We start from the raw sequence: 23516 nt of genomic DNA, 5'->3' as shown, positions 1-23516 counted from the left end.
CCAACCCTGGGCTTAACATGTTTGAAAAAAAATGTGTCTGTGCTAGAAAAATGCTGTGTTAGCAAAGCAAAGCAACTTCCCTTTTAATGACTTCAGAAGCAGATTGTCTGCTAGTGCAAGTGTGCGTTTCATCATCCCAGACAATCTGTAACGCACTTCCTGCAAGCGCAATAGCAAGCCAAGTTGTTTGCAACCCAAGTGATGTTTAAGAGGAAGAAGAGCAATCAGAATAATGTTTTTTCTTCTTCATATAGACAGTACAGGAAACTGTGTAACAGGTTAGAGTTATTACCGTACGCAGAGGCTTGCAGGAGGCAATGTAACATGAGCAGAACTCAGGCTCCAAGTTCTGCTTGATACAGATAAGGCCAAAATAGGCAAGCACAGGAAAATTCATACCTCCATTGTGGGCTTTGGGATGCATAAGCACAAATTGTTCAGGGGGGTTGGTAGGGGGAAACTAGCATGGTGTTTGCTGGAGCTGCGTGGTCTGAACCAGCTCCTTTGGGCATTGTCAAGAGATTCCTGTAGCTCTCAAGTCTGTCTTCTGGAACCTGGAAGTGTGAAAATATTCAAAAGCAAAGAAGAATGACAGAGTGGGAAGGTCATTCCTGGAACAGGGCTAAAGCTTTGTTTTCTCAGATGGGTTCAAGGCCAGATATGGGTTGCAAAGTGTTTTCATGTCTTACTAGAACATCCCAGTAAGTCCAAATGAATGTATTAGCTAGGGAACTTTTTGTATTACATGTTGAGCAAGATGCAAAAATTTGACCAGAGAGATAGAGAGGATTAGTCATGGAGAGAGTAAGGTTTTTTTGCTTAATGTGTTTCTAATTCAGGAATACTTAATTCTATTTCTCTGAGTAGTTTTTGGCTTAAACTTATTCATGATGAGTTGCGTGTACCTGAATGGGCATAGCATGGCCAGGCCTCCAAAGCAAGGCAGTTAAACCACCTCAAGGAAACCTCTGAGCCGTCTCCTGGCAGAACTGAGCATGGTTTATCCTCATCTGGCACAGGGCTGGCCTGTGCCCCCAACATACCACTGCGCTCCCTGGAGAGGACTTGGTGGCTCTCAGTCTGCAGCCAAAGAGACATCAGTGAGAGCCTGGGAAGTGGCCGGGGTTATGGCTGTGGTGAGGAGGAGCCCAAGGTACTCTGGTTCTCTTGTCTAATGGACTGGGATGTTGGCAACCATCCTGTGGCCTTTGACTTTTCCATCGTTAGTGCTAAGTTATTGTGGTATAGTGGATAGTCAGGCTCCATGTTTCTAGAGGTGAGTGGCTAAAAGGAGAAGCTGAGAAGCATTTTATTTTATAAAAATACACAGCTAAAATGCAAAGGTTCTAAATTGTCATTCAAGGGAGGGATTTCATGCATGAATACAACAGGGTAAGGCTCTGTTCTGTAACTTTGCTCTGTTGTTTTATACTTTCCCACTTGGTTGCCTATAGCATGTGTTCACCGTTACTGTTCAAATTTTGTGTTTATTTTTAAGCGTAGGTGAAGAATGTTTGTATTTTCTCATCTAACACCTATGCTTCCTGTTATAATCACTTGCAAGACACCTGGGAGTCATTATTTGTGCTACTAATAAATTTGCGAGCAAAGCAGTATTGAAATGCATGGAAAATGTTAAGGGTATAAAAATCATTTGTGTTAGACTTTGCCATGAAAGTAATCAAATTACTGAGCCCGAGAGCCAGAGGCAAAAATGCAGAGGTCATTAATATTCATTCTCCCTATCTGCTTGGTTTGTGAAGGCAAGGCCTGTTAGGTATCTTGGGCTCGTGACCCCAGTAAGTGCAGTGGTATGAGGTGCTGTTCAGGGCTGTGCTCTGCCCAAGCCTCTCCTGCCTTCTGCAAATCTGCACCAGCTTTCCAACCACTGTGGGCAATTGAGCGTGGAGGTATGTCAAGAAAGCCGCAAGGAGTATATCTTCACCATAAGTGACATTTTCTAACTCCTGTCACTCTGCAAGTGGACACGTTGGATTACCTGGGCCACTTCAGATTAGGCATCTTTTCCCTGAAGTGGAGCTGTTGAGTTATTCAGGTTACTAGGAGGAATCACATCCTCCTGCTCAGCTGAAGATGCTTTTTTTCATTAGGTACTTTAAGCTCCAGTTGCTGGAGAGTTTAAAGCACAACAAGGAAGAAGGCGGCAGAACAGGAATAAATCCAGACTTAAAATGAAGTTAATTGTATTATAAAATGATTTAATTGTCACTTTACAATTGAAGCCCAGAACTGAAAATAAAATAGGGGAAGTCGTGAGTGACCCCATATTTATATTAGTCTGGGCCAAAATTTGAGCTCCATACAGTCCTTAGGAAACTAGGTTTTGGTTTAGCCCAGTTTTCCTTCTGGCACTGTATAGCTATGCATAAGATACTTGTTTTAGAAGAAACACATAATTTTTTACCAGCAAAAAGTATTCCTCTTCATCTCCAACAGTGTAGCAAGAGGGAGAAGAGATCTTTCTGTTTGTAGGTTGTGCCATGATTGCCAGGCAAAACCCTTCTGAAGACTGTTAGAAGTAAAACTTCATACTGTGCTAGGAAAGCTGAAGACAATATTTTTTTCCAGTGGATATTTTCCTTACTGCAGCCAATTGAAACCAACTGTACTTTTGCCCCTTGAAAGGTCGAGTGAACCTGTCAAGAAAAATAGTAACTGTCATAATTATTGAACTAGGAGTGATGCATTGGTTCTGGCTTGAAATTTCCCAATTGTCACTTTCATACACTCTTAGAAAGTGACTTTACCTGAGCGCTGGGAAGCCTGCCTGTGTGTGCAGCACGGTGCAGCTGCAGTTTCTCTGTGGGCAGGCGGCGGGGTACAGCAAGGAGCAGGGAGTGACTACCCGCTGCTGTGAAGGAGCGGAGTGAGGACAGGTGAAGGGGACAACAGACAGAGAGAGAAATTGGTGAGAGAAAATGCTGAGCACACCTTTTCAAGAAGTTAATACTTTGGTATTTTCTCTGGGGCAAACATTTTTGATTTTGATGAATCTGCCACTTTCTGCCTGCTGAAGGGGCTTGCTCATCACGTTTGGGGATGGCCACAGTGCTCGTGTAAATGTCCTTAAGGACACTTGTATATTTTGAAACACACTGCAACTAGTGCCATGCGAAGTGTGTAGTGACGGAAAGACATATGGTCATAGGAGACATTTGCTTGGGTAATGAATGACTTCTGGCCATTCACAGAGTAATGGGGTGGTATTTGGGTTGCACCAGCAGGCTAAAAAAGCATTAACAGCAGAAGAAACTGAGCTAAGTAGTCCAAGAATGGCAAACCCAGCCTGTTTAATTGTGTTACAATGAATACAATCTTGAAAAACTATCATTTTCAGTAATCAGAAAGTAGGAAGGTTAGTATGTGAGACTTGAGCTGGGCAGAAAGAGAGTAGGGAAGAGACCTGAACAAAAGTATGTGGTAAGTTCCAAGTCAGTGACTTCATGATGCCTGAGGAAAGACACACAAATACACAGTCACCGATTTTTCATTCCTAGAGCTTTTCAAGTGTTTCAGTGGTACAGACTTTGTCCCTTGATTGGTGTCACCTGTTAAGTAATCAGGCAGAGAAGGACCAGAAATTAAACACTCATTGTTACTGCAGGATATGTGGAAAGGGCAGCAAAGTTTTAAAGAGCATTTGAAGAGAATGCTTCTTCAATTAGGTTTGTTAAGCAAAAGAAAACGTCAGATTTTCCCGCTTAAATTTGTATACTAAATACTTTGCCAAAGGCAAGCAATTGAACTAGCATGTACTGAGTTGTTTGCAGTAACAGAGCTAAGTCATGTACTCTGTGGATTTTTTAATATCAATTTCTTTGCTAATCTGAAAGCAACATGCAAATGCTGTAAGATGCTATAAAACTCTGTAACCTCAGCACACGTGTAAACACCTTGCTGATGTTTACAAATTCAGCCTAACCTAAGCATCGCCTTGCAATGGGAATGTGGCACAACCACACCATTACCTAGTCCATCGTATTTTTAGTGTGTCCACTGTGGCTGCTTCTGCACTTCATTTTTTTTGACAGAATAAGCTCTGTTGACAAGGAATAAGCTGTAAATGCAAATAACCAAAATGTTTACTGGCTTGCACCGAGAACACCCATGGTACGCTGAATTGACAGCCAGAGCTCAAATGAGAGTTCCAGGAGTTGGAAGCAGCATGGCTTTCTCCATGGACTCCAGCTCACTTCTGGCTACAAATGCCAATATGACAGCAATGAATTATTGTTTGAAATGTCTTTTGCTATTAAAGTTTTCAAGCAACAAAATAGAGGTGCAGTAAATAAAAACTATGAAATCTAAAGCTTCCCATAGTCCTAAAAGTAGTAAGTTTCTGGGTGATCTGCATATAATGGAAAAAAACATGAGGGTCTTTTAAAGCAGTGGTGGCTTCAAAGTCCCTAAGTACTTAGAAGCCTAATATTTAGTCAGCATCAAAAATATAAGCTAGGATACGTACAGCCTTCACTAAAAAAATCTGTTTCCCTTGATCGTTATTTAGGCAGTGATTGCTTTCAGTTTGCAATTCTGTTGTAAGATTTTCTTTAACAAGAAATAGCCTAGTAAATTCTAGAGCTGTATATTCCTGCAGTTCATTGGTTAGGGACCAGTTTAGTCAACCAGATAAACATATACTTAACTTTAAGGACATGTGTAAGAGTTGTTGAGTTAAAACATAGCTGTGTCCCACAAGATCACTATTCATTAGATAAAAGACCAGAAGATTGTGTTTGGCTGTGATGTGCTCTCAAGTGAGCCTACAATTCTGTGTGTTTACTCTGAAATTGGCCAAGGGATGGGCCAATCAACACTGAGGGGTGTCATGCGTCACATGGTTTTACTAGCCCTTAAGACATCCATTGCTTAGATGTGTAGTGGTGTGGGCTGTTTTTATTTCTTGGCAATAATTTCCTCCAAAAGTGGGGGGAAAAAATAAAAAAGCTCCAACTTCAGGTAAACATTCAAGTGACTTTAGTAGAAATCTCAGTAAAAACTCAATGAAAGCCTTAGGAATGCCAACTCAGGCTTGGTCTCTCCTAAATCTAACTGGATTACAAGTCTCACAAAGAAGAATGGGAAAAATTGCTTGTGATGCGTGCTTGTACTTTCTTTTTCTAACTTTGTCTTGAAGGCATCTTAAAGGTTGTATCTGGTTAATGCTTAAAATCCACAACCCACAGACTGATGAATGCTAGGACAGTACTTGCGGAAGTACTGTGCTTCATGCTTATCTTACTGTCATGTCCTAGGTATCTAGAGCTGGTCACTGTCAGGGATTTCCAGCTGGGTTAAATGATCCCTCTAGTTTGACCTTCTTCAGTCTTAAAGGCCATTAGGGTGAGTAGCACAGAATAATTTGGAAAATTAACCTGTTTAGATTTCCATTAACATTGAAAAATTCAAGTTTCCATGGTTGAATTTGGCCAAGGTTAAAGTCCATCCTAATTTTCACAGAAGCTATTGCATCCTCATGCGGTGCCAGTAGTTGTATCATGCAGCAAACCAACTGCTGCAGCTCAGAGTAATGCATCCTGTTGTTGAGCCTCACAACTTTTGGATGTAAAGATTTGTCTTCAACACATACATAGTGATGACAGTGCTGCTATGTCTTGAAGTTGAGCATCTCCCTAAGAAGGCACCAGCAGGCTGAGCTGAAGTAGTTCAGCTGAGGCTACCCAAAGTGTTATACTACAGTCAAGTAGACAATACTAAATAAGGAGCAAAACCAAAATGTTCAAGAAAATGTCTTGCTAGGATAGAGACTTACGGAATGCCAACAATAACCTTGTTCCTGCCAACGCTGAAATTCTCTCAGCTGTTTTGTATCTGTAAAATGAGCGTAAGGAGACCTGAGGGGTTCAAAGGCAGAGCTTTTGACAGCGGTGTGTGCCCAGAGGGCATCACTTGTATAATATATAAGGTAGAAAACAAGTGAATCATCATCTTCAAGGCCATAATCCTAAATATACACTTATTTGTGAAAGCTATTTTGTATTTATGAGCTCTTGTCTTCATAGTGTTGGTTTTGTGGGTGTATTTTCCTGGCAGACATCTCTCATGTTGATAAGGAGGGAACAATATAAACAGACCACCTGAGCAACCTATTTACCTGAATGGCCATTCCATTTTGTACAGCTACTAGAATAAATTCCTAGTCCATGTGAATAGGAAACTTTTCCCTTCTTTCCCAAGAATGTGGTTGCAGTGTGTTTACTACTGTTTTTCGTTTGTTTTAAAGGTACAGTATGAAAAAAATGCTCCAAACCCTAATTATGAAGGCACATGAGATAATGAAGGAGATGCTTTACACTGGGTGAAAATTATTGCTGCCTTTTAGAATTTCCTCTGTTAAGAAGCCTTTTTGATCCCAGCTTGATTAAAATCAAGATTTTAATCTTGATTTTCTAGTTTTTCTGGTTGAATGTGTGTAGCAAGCCTAGTACTATCCAGTCATTTGTCAAAAAGCATTTATAAATGAAAGGGGTTTTAGTACTTTGAGAAGCCACTTGTTGGGTTTATAGCTTCTAAAGTACACTGGAAAAGAAAGATGAAGCTTTGGTATGAGAGAGAACTTTTGTTTGCATGTTAAAGCAGTATCATCTTTGGACACTTCTTTTCAGTTGAAATTTACTTTGGAGCTGTATCTCTTAAAATCACCCAGATGTTTACAGCACTTCATTATGGCACAGCATTAATAAGACTCCTAATGAATTTGATGGGTACTTTCATGCTGTTATGAAAGCTATAGGGAACTTTCAAAGAGGATACCAAGAATTGCAGGACAGGCAAGGAGGGTTTTCCTCATTTTTTGTTTTTTCTGCTCATTGGCACGTATCGTACTTTTGTTACTAAATGGTTAATACGTGGATTTGCTGAGAAAAAAATTAAGCTATTAAGATTGAGCCTTTTTATCCCTAACAGTGTCTAGATGAATGCTAATAACTGTGTTTGGATTTAGTTAAGAGTTACTTAATTGTAGAGCTCTGATGCACCAATTCAGCCACAGGGATTTATGTGGCCACTAGAAACTTGTTCTGTGTGAGTGATGTGATCCAAAATCACTGGTGTAGCTGCTTTCAACGACAAACCTGTGAGAATTTATCGCAGGAAAGGTCTTTCAAGAGCCATCACTCAAGAAATCAATTCATAGGAGAACTTGCTTTTTGTTTCCCATTGTCATGGCAAGATTCATTCTTACAATCTGTCATCTTAATCAGAGCTCCTTGTTCAGTCTGCCATTCTGTGAAGTACTCTGAATTATATAAAAAGCCTCCACACTTCTACTCCTTTTTGTTCCTAGCTAGCATGTCTAGAAGCTGCTATATTTCTGATCTTCTCACATTCTTGCTGACTTAATCTTTGCTCAGTGCCCTTAAAAACTACGTTAATCCCCAATCATTTCATAGCCTTTTACTTTGTGCTACCTGGCACAACTTGGGTAGAGGCAAATGCAACATCATGATATTACTTGTCTCTGAGTTTCTGAGCATTTAAGTAGATAATTTTTTTTTGCACAAAGCACATCATTATTATATCCTTTTCTGTAATGATAATAATGTGATTCATCCTTAATTCTATTACTTTTCATCTCGGCCTCAGTACACAATTCTGAGGTAATGAAGCATGCAAGTTCCCAGGTTGTTACTCCACTATAAAGCCCTATCAGAAATTTAACAATTAAAAAAGATGTTCCACATGTGCATCATTACATAAATAAGTGATCATCTTTATGATAGGTATTATACTTTATGGTTTAAAACACACTTTCTCACTTTAGACTTTGAATGACGGATAGAATACAATCCCTGTAGATAGAAACACATCTTGTTTACACCAGACAAGAAACAAACTAGCAACCCTCCTTCCATAAAGAACTGGTATCCCTTTAAGGTCTGAAATTTAGAGTAAATCTGAATCTTTACCATGTTACAGTAGGATTTGCTTTTTTAGGTTGATTAGGCTTGAGATTCAGGATTGGAAAAGCAGAGATAGTAAACAGACAGAGCCAGAGCTTCACATAAATATGTCAGTGCCAAATATAAAGACTTGTTAAAAAAAGTCCATGGCCAGATTCTCAGCTGTCATGATCAGAAAACTTAACAAATAGGAAGAATTATGGAAGCTTTCTCTTTGTCTGTGAAAATGTAAGCTATATTACAAATTCTGTCTTTCTACAAACAACAGCTAATCTCTACCAAGGCTTCACCCTGAAGATGCTCACAAGGAGAGGAGCATAACATGTCTTTGCTCACTCACTCTGCTTTGTAGACTGGTCAGTGCATGCAGACACAAGAAGCACTTTTGGGTCTTTCAGATATTTCTGCAGGGAGTGGTTTTCCAATCGCTCAAATTTTTGTACTTCCTTGGATCTTCCTTGCCAAGGACCATAGAATTCCATGCAACACCTGTCTTGCGTGAGGTCTGGATAACTACCTTGGCTTTGTTCTTAGGAACTGTAACTTAATCTCTTTCTGTCAGGCTTTGTCACGCCACTAAATTAGAAAGTTAACTTGCTAAGTGCCCACACACAGACACTCTGACACACACTCCCTTTGAGGTGTTAAAATCAGGTTTCCCTATGACTAGGTAAGAGGTGCCTGAAGGCACTGCTTTGTGAGGTCCCGCAGCCAGCAGGTTCATGACTGAGGGGTGGAAGGATACCTGTAAAGCTTCCTGTGGCTCCCTACCATCAGACCCACCACCTGGTGGGTAGAGAGTTGGTATTACAGATCTCCTTTTTTGCAACTTACTGCAGACATGTCCATCTCTCTTCCTTTCAAGCACCTAGGTGTTATCCTGATTGCTTCCTCCCCTGCCTACCTGATACTCCCAAAACATTTCTAGGTATGCAATTACATACTTATTTCTTGAAAATACAAGTATCTTCTTTCGAACAAAACCAACATAATTCAATGATGTGGTCTGACTGGCTTCATATGGTTTATGGCGCAAGGTTCCATGAAAAGTGAACTTTAGTTCACAACCTCTCCATAGGGACTCATTTTCCATATAATAAGGCATAAAAAGCTATATAAAATCTAAGTTGCAAGTTAACAGGAAAAGTCTTGCACAGGAAGAGACTTTATCCACACACTGGAGTCTGTCTAAAGGGATTATTCAAACCCATGTGTGTGGACATGTACAGGATGTGTGATTGTGAGTATAAAACAATTCCTGCCTGCCTGGCAGACCCATCATCTTTACTTCTCTTTCTTAGAGTTCAGAGTTATTGCTGCAGCCCAGTTAATACATAAGTCAATACATTAGTCAATCAGACACAAAGAAACCTCACCAAAACAAAACAAAACAAACAAAAAAAAAGTCTGTGCTCCACTGTGATAAGTATTTGTGGAAAGACCTGGACAGATATGTAAAGAAGTACCATGTGCTTGTAAAAAAATCTTGTCACGTTATAGGTCATTTTCCTTTGCTCCTTTTTTCAAATGGCCTCTAGGCTACTCTTTCTCCACTGTACAATTAAACTTCCTAAGCCAGATTCAAAAGCTGGAGAAACTGTTAAATCAAGCATTCAGTGAGCAGAAACCTCCTGCCAACCCCAATAGGATTTAAAACCCCAGTAAGTTTTTAAAAATGGAAACAAATGGAGCCTAAGTTCAAAGATTGCAAACTCAGGTAGACCATGAAGAGCTGGTTTTCTAAATGACTTCATGGAACAGTATTTTTAAAAAATCAGAAGAAAGAGATACATGTAACTGCTAACTAATTTGGAGATAGGAGTGGGTTTGCACAGACCACTCTTCCCTGCAGGTTCAGTAAGGATGCTGCTGGTCAGCTCTTTTAAATACGGAATCATAGATAGCATCTTTAGAATCATTTAGGTTGGAAGAGACTCTTAAGATCATTGAGTCCAACCATAAACCTAACACTGCCTAGTCCACCACTAAACCATGTCCCTAAGTACCACATCTACACACACATCTCCAGGGATGGTGATTCCACCACCTCCCTGGGCAGCCTGTTCCAATGCTTGGCCACCCTTTCAGTGAAGAAATATTTCCTAATATCCAATCTAAACCTTCCCTGGTGCAACCTGAGGCTGTTTCCTCTTGTTCTGTCCCTTGTTATCTGGGAGACCTACCCCCACCTGCCTACAGCCTCCTTTCAGGTAGTTGGAGAGAGCAGTAAGGTCCCACCTGAGCCTCCCTTTCTCCAGACTGAACGACCCCAGTTCCCTCAGCTACTCCTCATCAGGCTTGTTCTCTAGAGCCTTCACCAGCTTTGTTGCTCTTTGGATGTGCTCCAGCGCCTCAATGTCTGTCTGATAGTGAGAGGCCCGAAACTGAATGCAGTGTTTGAGATGCGCAGAGTGCAGGGGGACGATCACATCCCGTGTCCTACTGGTCACACTAGAAGTCCAGGCAGACACCATCCACAGCCTTTCCCTCATCTGCTAGGCAGGTCACCTTGTCATAGAAGGAGATCAGGTCATCAAGTAGGACCTGCCTTTCATAAACCCATGCTGGCTGGGCCTCATCACCTGGTTGCCCTGATGTGATTATGATTAAACTCACTCAAATGATTATATTAAACTCACAGAATGTATACTAAATGCTAACTCCGAGGGGACAACATGGATGGAAAATGATCAAGGGAGAAGAGTTCCTCTCCCACTGCAAAAAGGCAAGTCATGCTTCAGGGTATTGCTTGTAATACCAGCCCCTAGGCCAAATCAGACTCCACGGTAAATGACTAAATCTCTACTCAGAATTCATTAATGTCTTACGAATAAGAAGAAAAAAACCTACATAATGGAGTTAAAATTGAAAGAGCTTAGTGGCAGCAAGAGGCTTAAAATAACCCCATGGTTAATGCGGGCTAAAGCTTATGTTACTCATGTTTGTAGTAGTTTTGTGTGTTTGGTTTTGCCTTTTTTTAAATTTTTGTTTTTGTGAAGAGGCTGAGACCTGACCAGAGTATTTTAATGGTGCAAATGCAACGTTTAACAATGTGACATCACAGGAATGATGCCACAGCTAATGTATACTTTGCACAGTAAAAGTATTTTAGCTGTTTCCCCTCTATGGCCTGTCATATTGTGGCTGTATATGATGAGCTTCACCAGCTCAACTGTGGTTTGGAACTCGTATCAAATCTAAGAAAATAAACCCCCACACTACAGCACATGTCATGACACAGTGGAGCAATATAGCCCGCTTGTCCCCCAGTGTAGGCTCAGCAGCTGTTGTCTGGATATAAATCATTCAAGCAGCAGACAACTCTATTTCAACTCAAAAAAAGAAGTTTCTTGGTAAGCTGATGCTTGAGCCCTAATTTCAGAAGAGTTGTGGCAGACAGTCCAGATTCCTCACATGCAGCAAGTGAAATCCCTGTTGTCCTGGTGATGTTCCATTTTTCTAGTCACTAGTCTTTTATCTGGCAACCAGAGTTAACCCTTTCCTACATATGGGATAGGAGTAAGCGGACCATGCAGGGTAGAGCAGATCCATACCCCCTGTCCCTGCCATGAGGGCAGCATATGGTCCTGAGTCATCAGTGTTACACTGTCTCTTCAGGGAAAGGGGAAGAGCTACAACCCTGATCCAAGCATATCGCTGCTAACAAATACCCTTCAGGGCAGATTAAGTTCTCATTTACTCCCATGCAATTCCACTGATTGCTAGGATGAGCTCTGTCAGCAAAGATTCACCAAGCTTACTACACGCCAAACTTCATGATGCCATTTTTGCCATGACTTTTCAGCTGTGACTATATTTGAACTATCTGCGTATAAGGTGATTGGCAATAAGACATTTGCAGCTTGTTCACTTTTTATTCTGAGGTCAAGACCCTTTCTACCTCTGCTCTCCCCCCACCCTTCTTAAGAAGGCCAATCCTCCTAGGAACAACTGAGCTGCCATTTATGCCTGCCATTTATTCATTGCCTCCAAAGAAAGCAGAGTTTGGTTTGATAGCAAAGATCTAGCTCAAGAGATGTTCTTAGACCCTGAACAGAAACTTAAGCCAGTCTGTCCAAGGTCATTTTCTCAGGAGTAACTCTTACTACCTAGACTGAAATAATTGCTACAAAACATAAGCTGGTATTTTATTCATGGTATTCCAGGAAGAAAATGCTATTTCCCTAAATTCTTCCTAAATATTTTTCTGAAATCCTGAATGTTTTCTAAATAACCCTTAATAAGCCTCCAAGTGCTATTTTGCCAGACCCCCCAAAAATTATTTTCCTCATTCTGTTATCCTACTTTGAAATAGCCATTTGCTATGCTAAGAAGAACCTCCCCTCTGAGCAGCTCACCAGCCCCCCCAAAAAACCCTAAAAGCCAATCTCCAGGCAGTGCTGAGCAGACTTTTGTGCTGAGAATTACCTGCTTGATTAATTGACACAGCTGAAATACCTTATACAAATTAAACACGGTCTCTGCTAATTTACCCTGTCTACAGCATCTGTTTTCAGTAACCTTGTTATGATCTTTGTCTACGTTTTTCATTTAGATGAAATACTGTTTTTTCCCCTCTAGTTTTTACTCTAGGTTTGTGCTAAGCTGGGTAAGTATTTGGGACATGCAGAGTTCTTTCCCCATAACTGACTGAAAATAAAAGGGCATTGTCACTCAAGCACTGTGCAAATTGTTAACCCTTAACTTTTGTGAGGAAAGAAGTTATATTTGGTAACTAAGGTAAAGAAGTGAACATTTTTTCCAACCTTTTTGGCCTAGAAACTTCACTGGGAATAGGAGAAGGAAATAAACAGTTGAAAAGAAGTAGAACAGCAAACTTTCCCAGAGGAAGGTAAAATAAAACCTAAGAAAAATGCTTGGAGGAAATAGGAACAAAAAATCTTAGGGACCTTGGTGTTTAATAAATTACTTTCCTGCATTTTGATACCATTATGTGTAGCAACCAGCAAGAGAAACAGACTACAGCTTAAAAATTGCAGATAAATAGATTATCTCATATAGCACTGTATATCTTGTATACAAAACAAACTGTAAATATTTAGATAATCTAAAATGCTTATGGACAGATTATTTTTTTTTCTTGTACCTTGTGCATACTGTGGGGATGAGAGACAATGGAAAGAGTAAGTAGCTAAATTCGGGATTATTGAGGCAAGAGGTTGTTTTTTGCTTAAAAGGTGGTAAAATTGCAGTTGAATCCTGATACTCATTTGTATTAATGTGCTTACATATCACCTTGGCTGAGTAGAGAGTATTTGAAGTCGGTGAAAATACAGATTGTGTTCACTTTGAGACACTTCTGTATTCTCCTAAGGTGAACAAAAATCAAATATCCTGGGCTCAGGGGAGTTCCACCCTTTTTCTAGCGATAAATGCTGCCTCAAAAGGGAGAAGGATAGGTGTCACTGGGCTAGGCAGAAGATGATACTCAGTCATTCAAAAGCCACCACGTATGTCTAGCTCTTGGTATGCGCTGCTGCCAAGTGATAATGCTGTTTCATGTGACTACACATCGTCCAATATTTGGTTCATTTCTTTTATAAATCTTGTCAATGTTTTCAAGTGCCTGTAGCTGGCAGAAAATATTATCTTCTTTGAAGGTCTCAGTTCTTACAGTTCTCTGTGGGCCTACCTTGGAACTTAGCTGTTTGGCTGCTTGTCACTATGACATAGGAAAATAATGAGCAGAATTAATTTATATTATCATGTACTGGCTTCAGTGAAGTTAGAATAAATGAGGTTTTGGTCTGATGGGCTTCAGACAAGCATTCAGAATGCTTTGTCTGTTTGAATAGCCAAAGAAGCTCAGCACAGTGGAACAATGATTTATTTAACCAAGGTAATCATTTACATGTTTGAAAGATCACAGCTGCTAAAATGCATTCTGCACTGTTTTGTGATACCTACCTGTGTACAGAGGTACCATTAATACAGAGATTATATTAGTGGTGTTCAGTTGCATAGGAGGGGCTCACGTTGTAGGTTTGCTTCTGACTTTGCATTTGTGTCCCAGCACTGCCCATAAGTTGGTGTGCAGTCAAACTCCACTCTGTCATGCATTATTTTTTTCCTTCAGCAAAAAAATCTGAAGCATAAGAAAGCCTTATACATATTTAAGCCCCTTCCTTGCGTGCTTTAAGGTGGTACTGTGGCCTTCATGATATATAGAGAGAGCTGTGCATGTGGGCACGCACTGATGTCAGTGACAGACAGCAGAGCAGAAGGACAGATCCAGGGGGATCCAGTCCATCAGGGCCCAGATTCTGCCCTAACTTAAATCTGTGTATCTTCTATTTACTTCAGTGGGACATTCTTGCAGTTTTGTCATTATGTGACTGCAGGTTTCAGGTGCAAAAAGTTCTGCATTTTTCTGGAACAAAGTATTGTTTACGACTGTAAATAGAGGCACAAAAACAGTGCAAGGAGGATGACAGTCCATAAGACAAAAATTCGTGGTTTAGAGGTCAAACATTTTCATCTTTAGTAATTGGATAGAAAATTTCTGATGCAAAATGCTGATTTTTGTAATGTGCTACATAAGAAGCTTCTCTTATCCTTTGCAGAAGGTTTTTATTTCATTATTGTTTCCCCTTGTTTCCCCCCTGCAACATACTCAAAAGTCTAGAACAATACTTTGTGGTCTGGTGATAAAAATCTCATTGCTAAGAGCAGCGCTAACAGTGCATGTGCTTAGATTATTATCCTTTGTGGTACCATGTTTTGTGTGATGATGTTCATCTGTCAATGCTTTTTGTAACAGGTCTGCATGGTTAGCATATTTTAGTATTGGGTCTTTTTTATTTAAGAGACCCATACCAATCAGAATTTCAGTCAGTGCTGAGGGTTCACTTACAATCTTGAAAAGCTGGAGAGTGAAAAACGCATTTTTTGCACTTGGGGGAAACACACAATATGGTATTAAGTTCCTGGAAATTTAGGAATGTCCTTAAAGAGCTTTGTGTTCTCATTTCCTTGTCTTCTCAGAGGGTATTTGGATAGCTACATTTTACATGGATGAACTTTTGAAGGAGATGGTTGCTGTCACGTAAAAGCTCTGTGTTGTTTGACCACCTCAAGCAGGGCTGGCTTCAGTCCACATGGGATGTAATCCTGGAATCGTCACAGCAGCTGTGGGAGTAGGTCCACTGTCCCCTCCCTTCCTGAACCATTGTGTGCTGGCCTGACTCGGAATGGAAGGGGGATCTGGCCAGCAAACACTGTGCTGTCACTCAGAAATGCATGGGAATAGAAATAAGGCTTGAGTACAAGAGCAGGACCAGAGGCCTGCTTCTGCATGGGAGGACTTATTTCAGCAGTGATGTTAGGGGAATGATATGCTTGCATTGTCTGTGAGTTAGAAGCCCACAGCTCAGGAAGCCGATATTTGTGAGGTTGCTTTCCTTTGGATGGTATGAAGCGATAGGCATGGCATGAGGTGGGAAAGGTTCAGGAAATCAGACTAAACCTAGCCCAAAGCAAAATCTTAGAAAGACATATAATGTCACCAAGTGCTTCTGTTTACTGGTCCATTCCAGTTCTGCCTAATCATTTGCTAATGGAAGAGCCTCTAAGGTTTTCTTCTGAATTACTTTCAGCTGTCCATATTTCAATGTTTCAGAGCAATATGTAATCAACCTGTAGTGAATAATAGGTCTAAATAAGTTACATGTTCGTGTTCAGAGTATCATAGAATCATAGAGTGGTTTGGGTTGAAAGGGAGCTTAAAGACCACCTAGTTCCAACCCCACTGCCATGGGCAGGGACACCTTCCACTAGACCAGGTTACCCAAAGCATCCACAATTTTGCTGGGCAACCTGTTCCAGTTCTCACAAATTTCACAGAAAATAATTTCTTCCTAATAGCTAATATAATCTACCTTCTTTTAGTTTAAAACCATTCCCCCGTGTCCTATCACTATATGCCCCCGCAAAAAAGTCCCTCTCCAGATTTCTTGTAGGCCCCCTTTAGGTACTGGAAGGCCCCTGTAAGGTCTCCCAGGAGCTTTCTCTTCTCCAGGCTGACCAACCCCGACTTTGTCAGCCTGTCCTCATAGGGGAGGTGCTCCAGGCCTCTGATCATCTTCGTGGCCCTCCTCTGGACTAAAAGAAGGAAGTTATCATCCACATTCCAAGAACCTCTTGGAGTGCCTATGCCTTGCTGTGTTGCTCCTCCAACAGGTACTGGGGTGGTTGAAGTCCCCCAGTAGGACCAGGGCTTGTGAATGTGAGGTAGCTTCATCTGCTCGGTCTTCCTGGTCGAGTGGCCTGTAGCAGACCCCCACTGTCATGTCATCTGTACCTGCTCCTGTCCTTCCTTTAATCCTGACCCATAAGCTGTCAGTCAGCTCCTCATCCACATCCAGATGGACCTCCGTGCACTCCAGCTGGTTGCTGACATAAAGGGTGACACCTCCTCCTCTTTTCCCCTGCCTGTCCTTCCTAAAGAGCTTGTATCCTTCCATTCCAACACTCCAGTCATAAGAGTCATCCCACCATGTCTCCATGATGCCAGTCAGATCATAGCCCTGCAGGCATGTTGACATCTCTAACTCCTCTTGTTTATTCCCCATGCTATATGTGTTTGCATTGAGGCGTTTAAGTTGGGCCCGCGATGAACATGAGTTATTGGCTGGAGCAGCTGGAATTCTGCTGTGCTGCTCTTCAGGTGCTCTCTCGCTGCCCTGCAATTCCCCTCCAGGCTCTAAGCATCTCATGCTGGCATCGGTACCGAACTGGAGTACAAGTGAAATTAGATGTAATCCCCACTTGCAAAGTTTGGATCCCAAGTTCCTTGATTTCGTGGCACACTTCCACCAGTGATTTCATAGCTTTTTGTCCCATGTGGATGAAAACTGCAGACACTGTCTCATCTTTCTTATAATTCCTCAAATAACTGCTGTGCACATTATCCCCTGGCTAATCCTTATATATCTCTGATACTTGCATTCATAAGCCTTCAAGAAGTAGGCATGCCTCACATTTAAGCTGTCAGAATGTGCACTGATATTCATGTTTTTTATTCTACTATCAGCAGTATATTTTGTTGCAACAACCACTGTAAAATATTTTAAAAGGTACAAAGTGAAATTTACAGCACTTTGAGGGTTCCCCCCCCCACCTTCCCCCTTAAAATAAAGAGTATCCACCAGTGCATTTTCTGCTGGTGCTACTTTTTTAACAACCAAATATATTGGAAGGAAATGGCATTTTACTGTGAAAGGGAAAATTGTGAAACTCTTTGCATCAAAATGACTGAATTCTTATTACCAGTCTAATCATAACTTTCTGGTGAGAAACTTTATGAAGACAACAAGCTATACTATATATTACAAAAAATGTTTTGATTCCCTGGAAATGGTTTAGTACTGAGAACATCAAAACATTATATATCTTTTCAAACCTGTTTTGGGTCTGTAGACCTCAGACTACTGTTATAGAAGATTTGGTTTCCTTTTTCTAAAATCTTGTCTTTATCTTGCATAAGACCAGATCTCAAAAATATATATTTTCTTGATTAAAAAAATATGTTCTTTACCCATTTCTCCTATTTAAGTAGATAGCCTTAACTTTTAGGGAAACTATACATTTTATCTGTAGTAGTATTTTTAGTGGTTTTTTCAAGTATATTTTAATATTTTATTTATAAGAAGGACTGTTTTGCTGATGATTTCTCAGGTGTTGAGAAAGTTAGAGGCATGGCTTTTGAAGTCCTGCACTTATGTGCGTATCACTTACTCAAATATAAACCATAGTCAAACAACTTTCCTCTGAACACTGCCAATTCAATGAAACCAAAGGTTTTCTTGGGGGACGCATAGTTTTCGGACTAATTTTAAGTGGCAGCTGTTCAAGTCTTATTAGAACCAGGTTGAAAAATGTTCTTTTGACCTCAGCATTGTGATTATATTACAATAAAATGTTAATGTTGAAATGAAACGTTTTGGGAAGATTGAACAAAATATTGTGGAAACCTTTATTTTGCAAATAAATCTTCATAAACTTTTCCTGAATTGGAGTTAAATAAGGTATTAAAATCTCTGTTTTCCTGCTAATAAAACTTTGTTCTTCAGCCGTCTCTCCTGCTTAAGGAGACAGCCATGATCTTTGGGGAAACTGAATTTTCCAGCTCAAGACCAATAGTTTAGTCCATGAAACAGTTGGGATGATGTGTCCAGTGAATTAATTCTGTTTACATCTCCACCATTTGAGAGATAACTGCAAAAAATACCTTAAAGGCTGCACCATTAGAAGGACAAACCTTTGCCAATTTCAGAGACTTCTTCGGAGCAGTGAATATATAGTGTTTGTGAAATGTGGGAAGTGACGGAATATGCATCAGATTCCCCAGTTAAATATGATGGAAGTAATTCAGACTTTCCTCTCACTTCTGGCATTTTGTGCTATAACTTTTCCTTGATTTTCATTTTCCATTCTAGTGCCAACAATATGCCTAAGCAAGTAGAAGTACGGATGCATGAAAGTCATTTAAGTCCAGTGGAGCACAGATCCAGGAACATATGTGTGCAGTTCTGCCAGTCGCTCCACAGGAATCTGCTCCTGACTCTTACTGTATTCGGTACGTTACAGCTGCTGGTCTGAACATTCTGTGTGTATCTGGATTTGTTCGTGTAATACCACAGACTCTGTTCCAGCTGAACAGCCAGAGAGTAAATAGGATGCCCGTAGACATTGTCACTTCAGTTCAGGTGTGCAGGGTATTACTGACACAGCACAGAGCAAATCCAAACCACCGAGGTACATTCTGTATCTGGTTTTGAATGAAGTGTGATCTAAGTCCCAAGGCCAGTCAGGTCAATGTCATTCAGTAGAACTAAATGCACTACACGTTTTTTTTTTTTCTTTCAGTTACTTGAAAAAAGACAAAAACTCTTCAAAATTTCCTTCCCTTCATCTTTATCTCTCAGTTCATGCTCTGCTGCTTTTAAGGCTTGGTCCCTCTCCCTGTAGCTGTAAGCCAGTGCTCCGTGATCTCATCCTGAATATTGCCTCTGGCTTTGGCAGCTTCCAAATATGGAATAATTTGACATTTTATTGTGGTGCGCTGGCTCTTTGCCTGTTTCTTTTTCACTGAAAGCCTAACAGCCAAATGCAGCAGCAAATTCATAGACACACTCTATTTTGTTATTGTTTGAAAGACTAGCTGCAGCTGGTCTTGAGCTGCAAATTTCACATCCATATTTTTCAGTCTTCAAAACCCATACTGCTGAAGTGTTTAGACAGTATTTGCTTTGAATCATTTTTAGAAGGTGCCTGATGCAGGTCCAGAAAAAGTTTTAAGTACACACATCTTTTCATTGTATCAAACTGATACTTCAAAGAGTCATAGTTGCTGCAAATCACAATGCAGGCTTTGCTGTCAAGTTTTATTACACTTGAGGCTTGGGATCAGGAAAACAAAGGCATCCTGGATGTAAACATAAAATATGTATTCACAAAGACCATGTTATGAAAGTAAACATGGCCTTTTCCCCTGAGAGAGGGGTTTAGGTGTTACCACTGTATAAATCTAAATAAGTGATAAAGGGTTTGTTTGTGATTGGAGAATATTAGCACAAAGAGAAGGATGCAGACCATCAAAGGGAAGGAATGATAAATAAGTACCAAGAATTGAGTTTTCTTCAATGATATCTGCGCAATTCCAGGTCAGGCACTCTCTTCCAAAACCCCCAAATGAAACTAGAATCTCTTTTCCTCACAAGAATATTCTAGCTTTCCTGCAGTGTTTTTCTTAGGCTGTAAAATAGCTACGCGTGCTGACATTGTTGTCAAGTGGTTCCATTCTTATGTTGACAGCTAGATGTCGTACACTGAAGAGCTGAGTCGTAACCCCGGCTCTTCTGTCAGATCTGTGTAGCCTCATGTAAATCACTTCATCTCTTGGTGCCTCAATTTTGCCAGCTATAGAACAATGATATGAAATATATTTGACTATCACTCTATGTATTGCAAGGCCTACACATTATCAGTAAACTTCAATAACATTGTGGTTTGCAGCAAATTTGTATTTGAAGAAGCAGAATAGTACGTTACGTATAAGCTCAGCTGGCAGAAGATTCCACATCAGGACCACTTCTCTTTAATTAAGAGATACATAGTAAGCATGTTACAGCCTTATATTAATCAGAAGCTTAAGTCTTCCAAAAATCAGCTGCCTTGTGTAACCATTTTTCTCCTAGGCTGTTATTCTGGGTATTCAGTGTGCATTCAGATATATATGTTACTGACCTGCCCTCTTTTATTCTTCTAGGTGTCATCCTGGGTGCACTGTGTGGGGGTCTTCTTCGTCTAGCAACACCTATTGACCCTGATATCATCATGTTAATAGCCTTCCCAGGAGATATACTTATGAGGATGCTAAAAATGCTGATCCTCCCTTTAATTATCTCCAGTTTAATCACAGGTAAGATCTATTAGCCATAAATACTTTAAGATGCTTGCTACAAATATCACCTGGTTTGCTTTTTGTGATGGAGGAAGAATGATAGTGTGACCCTGTCAGGGATTTTGCAGTTGCAATGTGTATTTCTGATTAACTTCATTGACTTTAATACATAGGCGCTCCAGTGAATTTATTTTCAAACACATGCACACATACTAGCTTCTTGAACATCAGAAATCTCTTAATATGCTGTTTCACCTAATTCCTGGATTGGACCTTGCAAATAAGATGGCATGACATTAGCAAGTCTAGCCTTCTTAAAGCTGTGGTGTCAGCCAGATTGTGACTAGTTTGCAGCAATCAAGGGCAAAAGATAGTGTATATTCTCTGTTTTTCAGTGCCTCCTCTGCAATTAGATGGAATCTTAAATGATTCTCTTCAAATTAGTAGCAGCAAACGTTGTTCACATAGGAACTGGAGGCAGAAGCTTCAGTAATCTATCTAGCGGTGCGAATTTCACAAGGACAAAGTAGGCATCTGTAGGCAGTCATTAAACTTTGCAAATTACGAAGGATTTTATTTAATGATTATTGAATTGGATTGAATGTCAATATGGGTTTTTTTGTTTCTTAAAATAAAACATCTGCAGGACTGTCTGGTTTAGATGCTAAAGCAAGTGGCCGATTGGGTACAAGAGCCATGGTCTACTATATGTCCACCACTATTATTGCTGCTGTGCTGGGCGTGATTCTGGTTTTAGCCATCCATCCAGGGAATCCAAAACTCAAGAAACAGCTTGGTCAAGGGAAGAAGAATGATGAAGTATCTAGTCTGGATGCTTTCTTGGATCTGATCCGAAACCTCTTCCCTGAAAATCTAGTCCAAGCATGCTTTCAGCAGGTAAATCCTACTCCTTGCTAATATTTTTTACACTTTTTACTTACCAGAGATGGCTGTAGAGTTAATGTCATTGTTTAGGTGAATGACAAAAACAATGGTGCAAAGAGAAATACAAGTCTTAAGTCTTGAGCAGGTAAATGAAAGAACATTATTTATAGCTGCTTTGTTATATGTTGTAGTTATTATTTAAAATCATAGATTTTTTTAAAAAAAGATTATTTTTAGTTTGTTATTAAGTAAACTTAATTTTTTTCCTCACTTTTAATACAATATATATAGTCATGAATGCTGGCTTAGGACTGAACAGCTGATGAATTACAGAATCTTTTACCCAGACCTGATCTTGGTTGGTAGTTAGATGGTTCTGCAATGCTCTATTTGTAATAGATGGATAATCTTCATTCCAACTGGTTGACAGTATAAACGTACCCCAACCCCCAACCTCTCATAATATCTATTGCTGTATTAGAGTCCTGACTAGGTGGGGATAATACAGTCAGGTGGCTGACCCACCTCAGGTGGCTTCATCAGGCCAGGTTTGAAGCGTGCTGGGAAAGAAGGATGTTCGCACCATGTGTTGCTTGCTCTGTTGGTAGATAATTTTGTCTAAAAGCTTTTCACTAATGCTTAATCAAAACAGCTTCACTTCAAGGGATAAAATAAATGAAAAATGCATGCTTCCTAATTTCTGCTTAAACATATTTCTTCTATTAATGTGCTTTTTCCTAAAACTCAATTGATGGTAACAATGCAGACCTTTTTTGAATATTTTTTTTTTGGATGGAACAGGGTTTGTTGCCAAACCTGTTCTTAAGTGTTCCTATGTGAAATGGCATGATAACTGGAGCTGTGTTTATGGCCAAAGAATAAAGTGAAGAGTGGGAAGGGAGACAAGGCCATGGGGGGTGGAAGAATAGAGGGTTACCTAAGCTGCCAAAAGCACTTGGATTGCTTCACTTCTTCCATGGACTTCCACATAAAAACATAGTCCTTGGGGGTTTAAAGAGAGAACATTCTCAGTATTTCCAAATCATCATGTGAATGTCAGTCATGTGGTCAAGCTGTGAGTGGCTAAACATCACATGTAGTAATAAATGTATTTCTGCAAAACTGAGTGAGGGGAGAGCAGGGTCCTTATGGTTTTTTTCTTCCTTGTTTGAAATGCAGAAGAGAGGAGAATTAAATTTCTGGTCAGCTGAAAGTGGTCAAAAACCTCAACAAAGGGACAAAAAGTGGAAAAAAGAAGAATTAAGCTACCTGTGTCAGATAGTTTTCTTAGAACCTAATATTGCTTTTTCGGTGTGTGTAATATCAATGTTCAGGTCACTAGTTATGGATCACCAATCCACTGATTGTTTTTTTAAACTTAATCAAAAAAGTTATTGAGCTTTTTGGTTTTCCAGTGTTGAATTTTATCAGTTTCCAAGCTAGTTGCCAGTGAAAACCTGCCACAAAGCCACGTTTCATTTGCAAAGTAAGTCACACTTTTTTCCAGATGGAACTTGTGACTTCTCCTCAGTAAGGAGTTAGGCTTTGCTTGTCCCTCTGTTTAGGAGGAAATTAACTGCTTTTAATGGTGTCAGCATATATTTTCCTGCATTTATACAGTCTCCCTCCATGAGCATTCGGGTTGCCTTAGGCAGAAGTAATTTTTTGCAGAAATCCTGTGAAGAATGGTTTTGAAGGGTGCACAGCAATGGTACTGTGTAGCCATGGTCTGGGGGGGAGTTTTACACACCTTCCCTTGTGACCAGGCAGAAAGCCAGTGAAGGGATTCACTTGCAATTTTGAGACAGCTCATTTGAAACTGAACTTTGAACCATCATGGAATTTCAATAACTCTTGAATTTTTGTATGGACCACAGGAAAGTCTTAATTTATAATGAAAACTGCTATTCCAGCAACGACTTAAGATCTTAAGTGCTATGAAAGAGAATAGGACTTAATCTATAAATATGATTGTGACGTTTAAATGGTTTTCTGGCCTTAAACACTGGTGTCAGAATCTAAGCTTGATGCTAGGCTTGGAATTTTTAGTGACTGTGGCCTTGTGCAAAGGAGGGCTGAGGACCTTTGACTTAAGTGACTGTAGTGGAATTTCTGAGTGCATGGAGTCTAATCTTTTAAGTTTAATTTCTGTGACTCTGTTCTCTCATTCTGGATACTTCACATAACCCTCAGATAAAATTTAACTCTGGAAAAGATATAAACATGCAGGAATTTTGGGTTGCTTGAGGACAACTGAAGAGTTT

At 40.1% G+C, this 23516-nt stretch overlaps 1 protein-coding gene across 2 annotated transcripts in view; it reads left to right on the top strand.

The window, feature by feature from the left end:
- The window catches only part of SLC1A2 (solute carrier family 1 member 2), a 99404-nt gene that overhangs the window by 42151 nt on the left and 33737 nt on the right, over nt 1-23516 (top strand). For both annotated transcript variants that reach the window (XM_055816256.1, XM_027795839.2), the window contains exons 2-4: nt 18401-18540; nt 20233-20385; nt 21014-21264. In XM_055816256.1, the coding sequence (XP_055672231.1) occupies nt 18411-18540; nt 20233-20385; nt 21014-21264 (534 nt within the window). In that variant the 5' untranslated portion in view covers nt 18401-18410. The remainder of the gene's footprint in view (nt 1-18400; nt 18541-20232; nt 20386-21013; nt 21265-23516) is intronic.

This window comes from Falco peregrinus, chromosome 1, assembly GCF_023634155.1.
Source record: "Falco peregrinus isolate bFalPer1 chromosome 1, bFalPer1.pri, whole genome shotgun sequence".
NCBI lineage: Eukaryota > Metazoa > Chordata > Aves > Falconiformes > Falconidae > Falco > Falco peregrinus.
The sequence above is the reverse complement of the archived record's forward strand: the minus strand, read 5'-3'. Positions and strand labels throughout refer to the sequence as shown.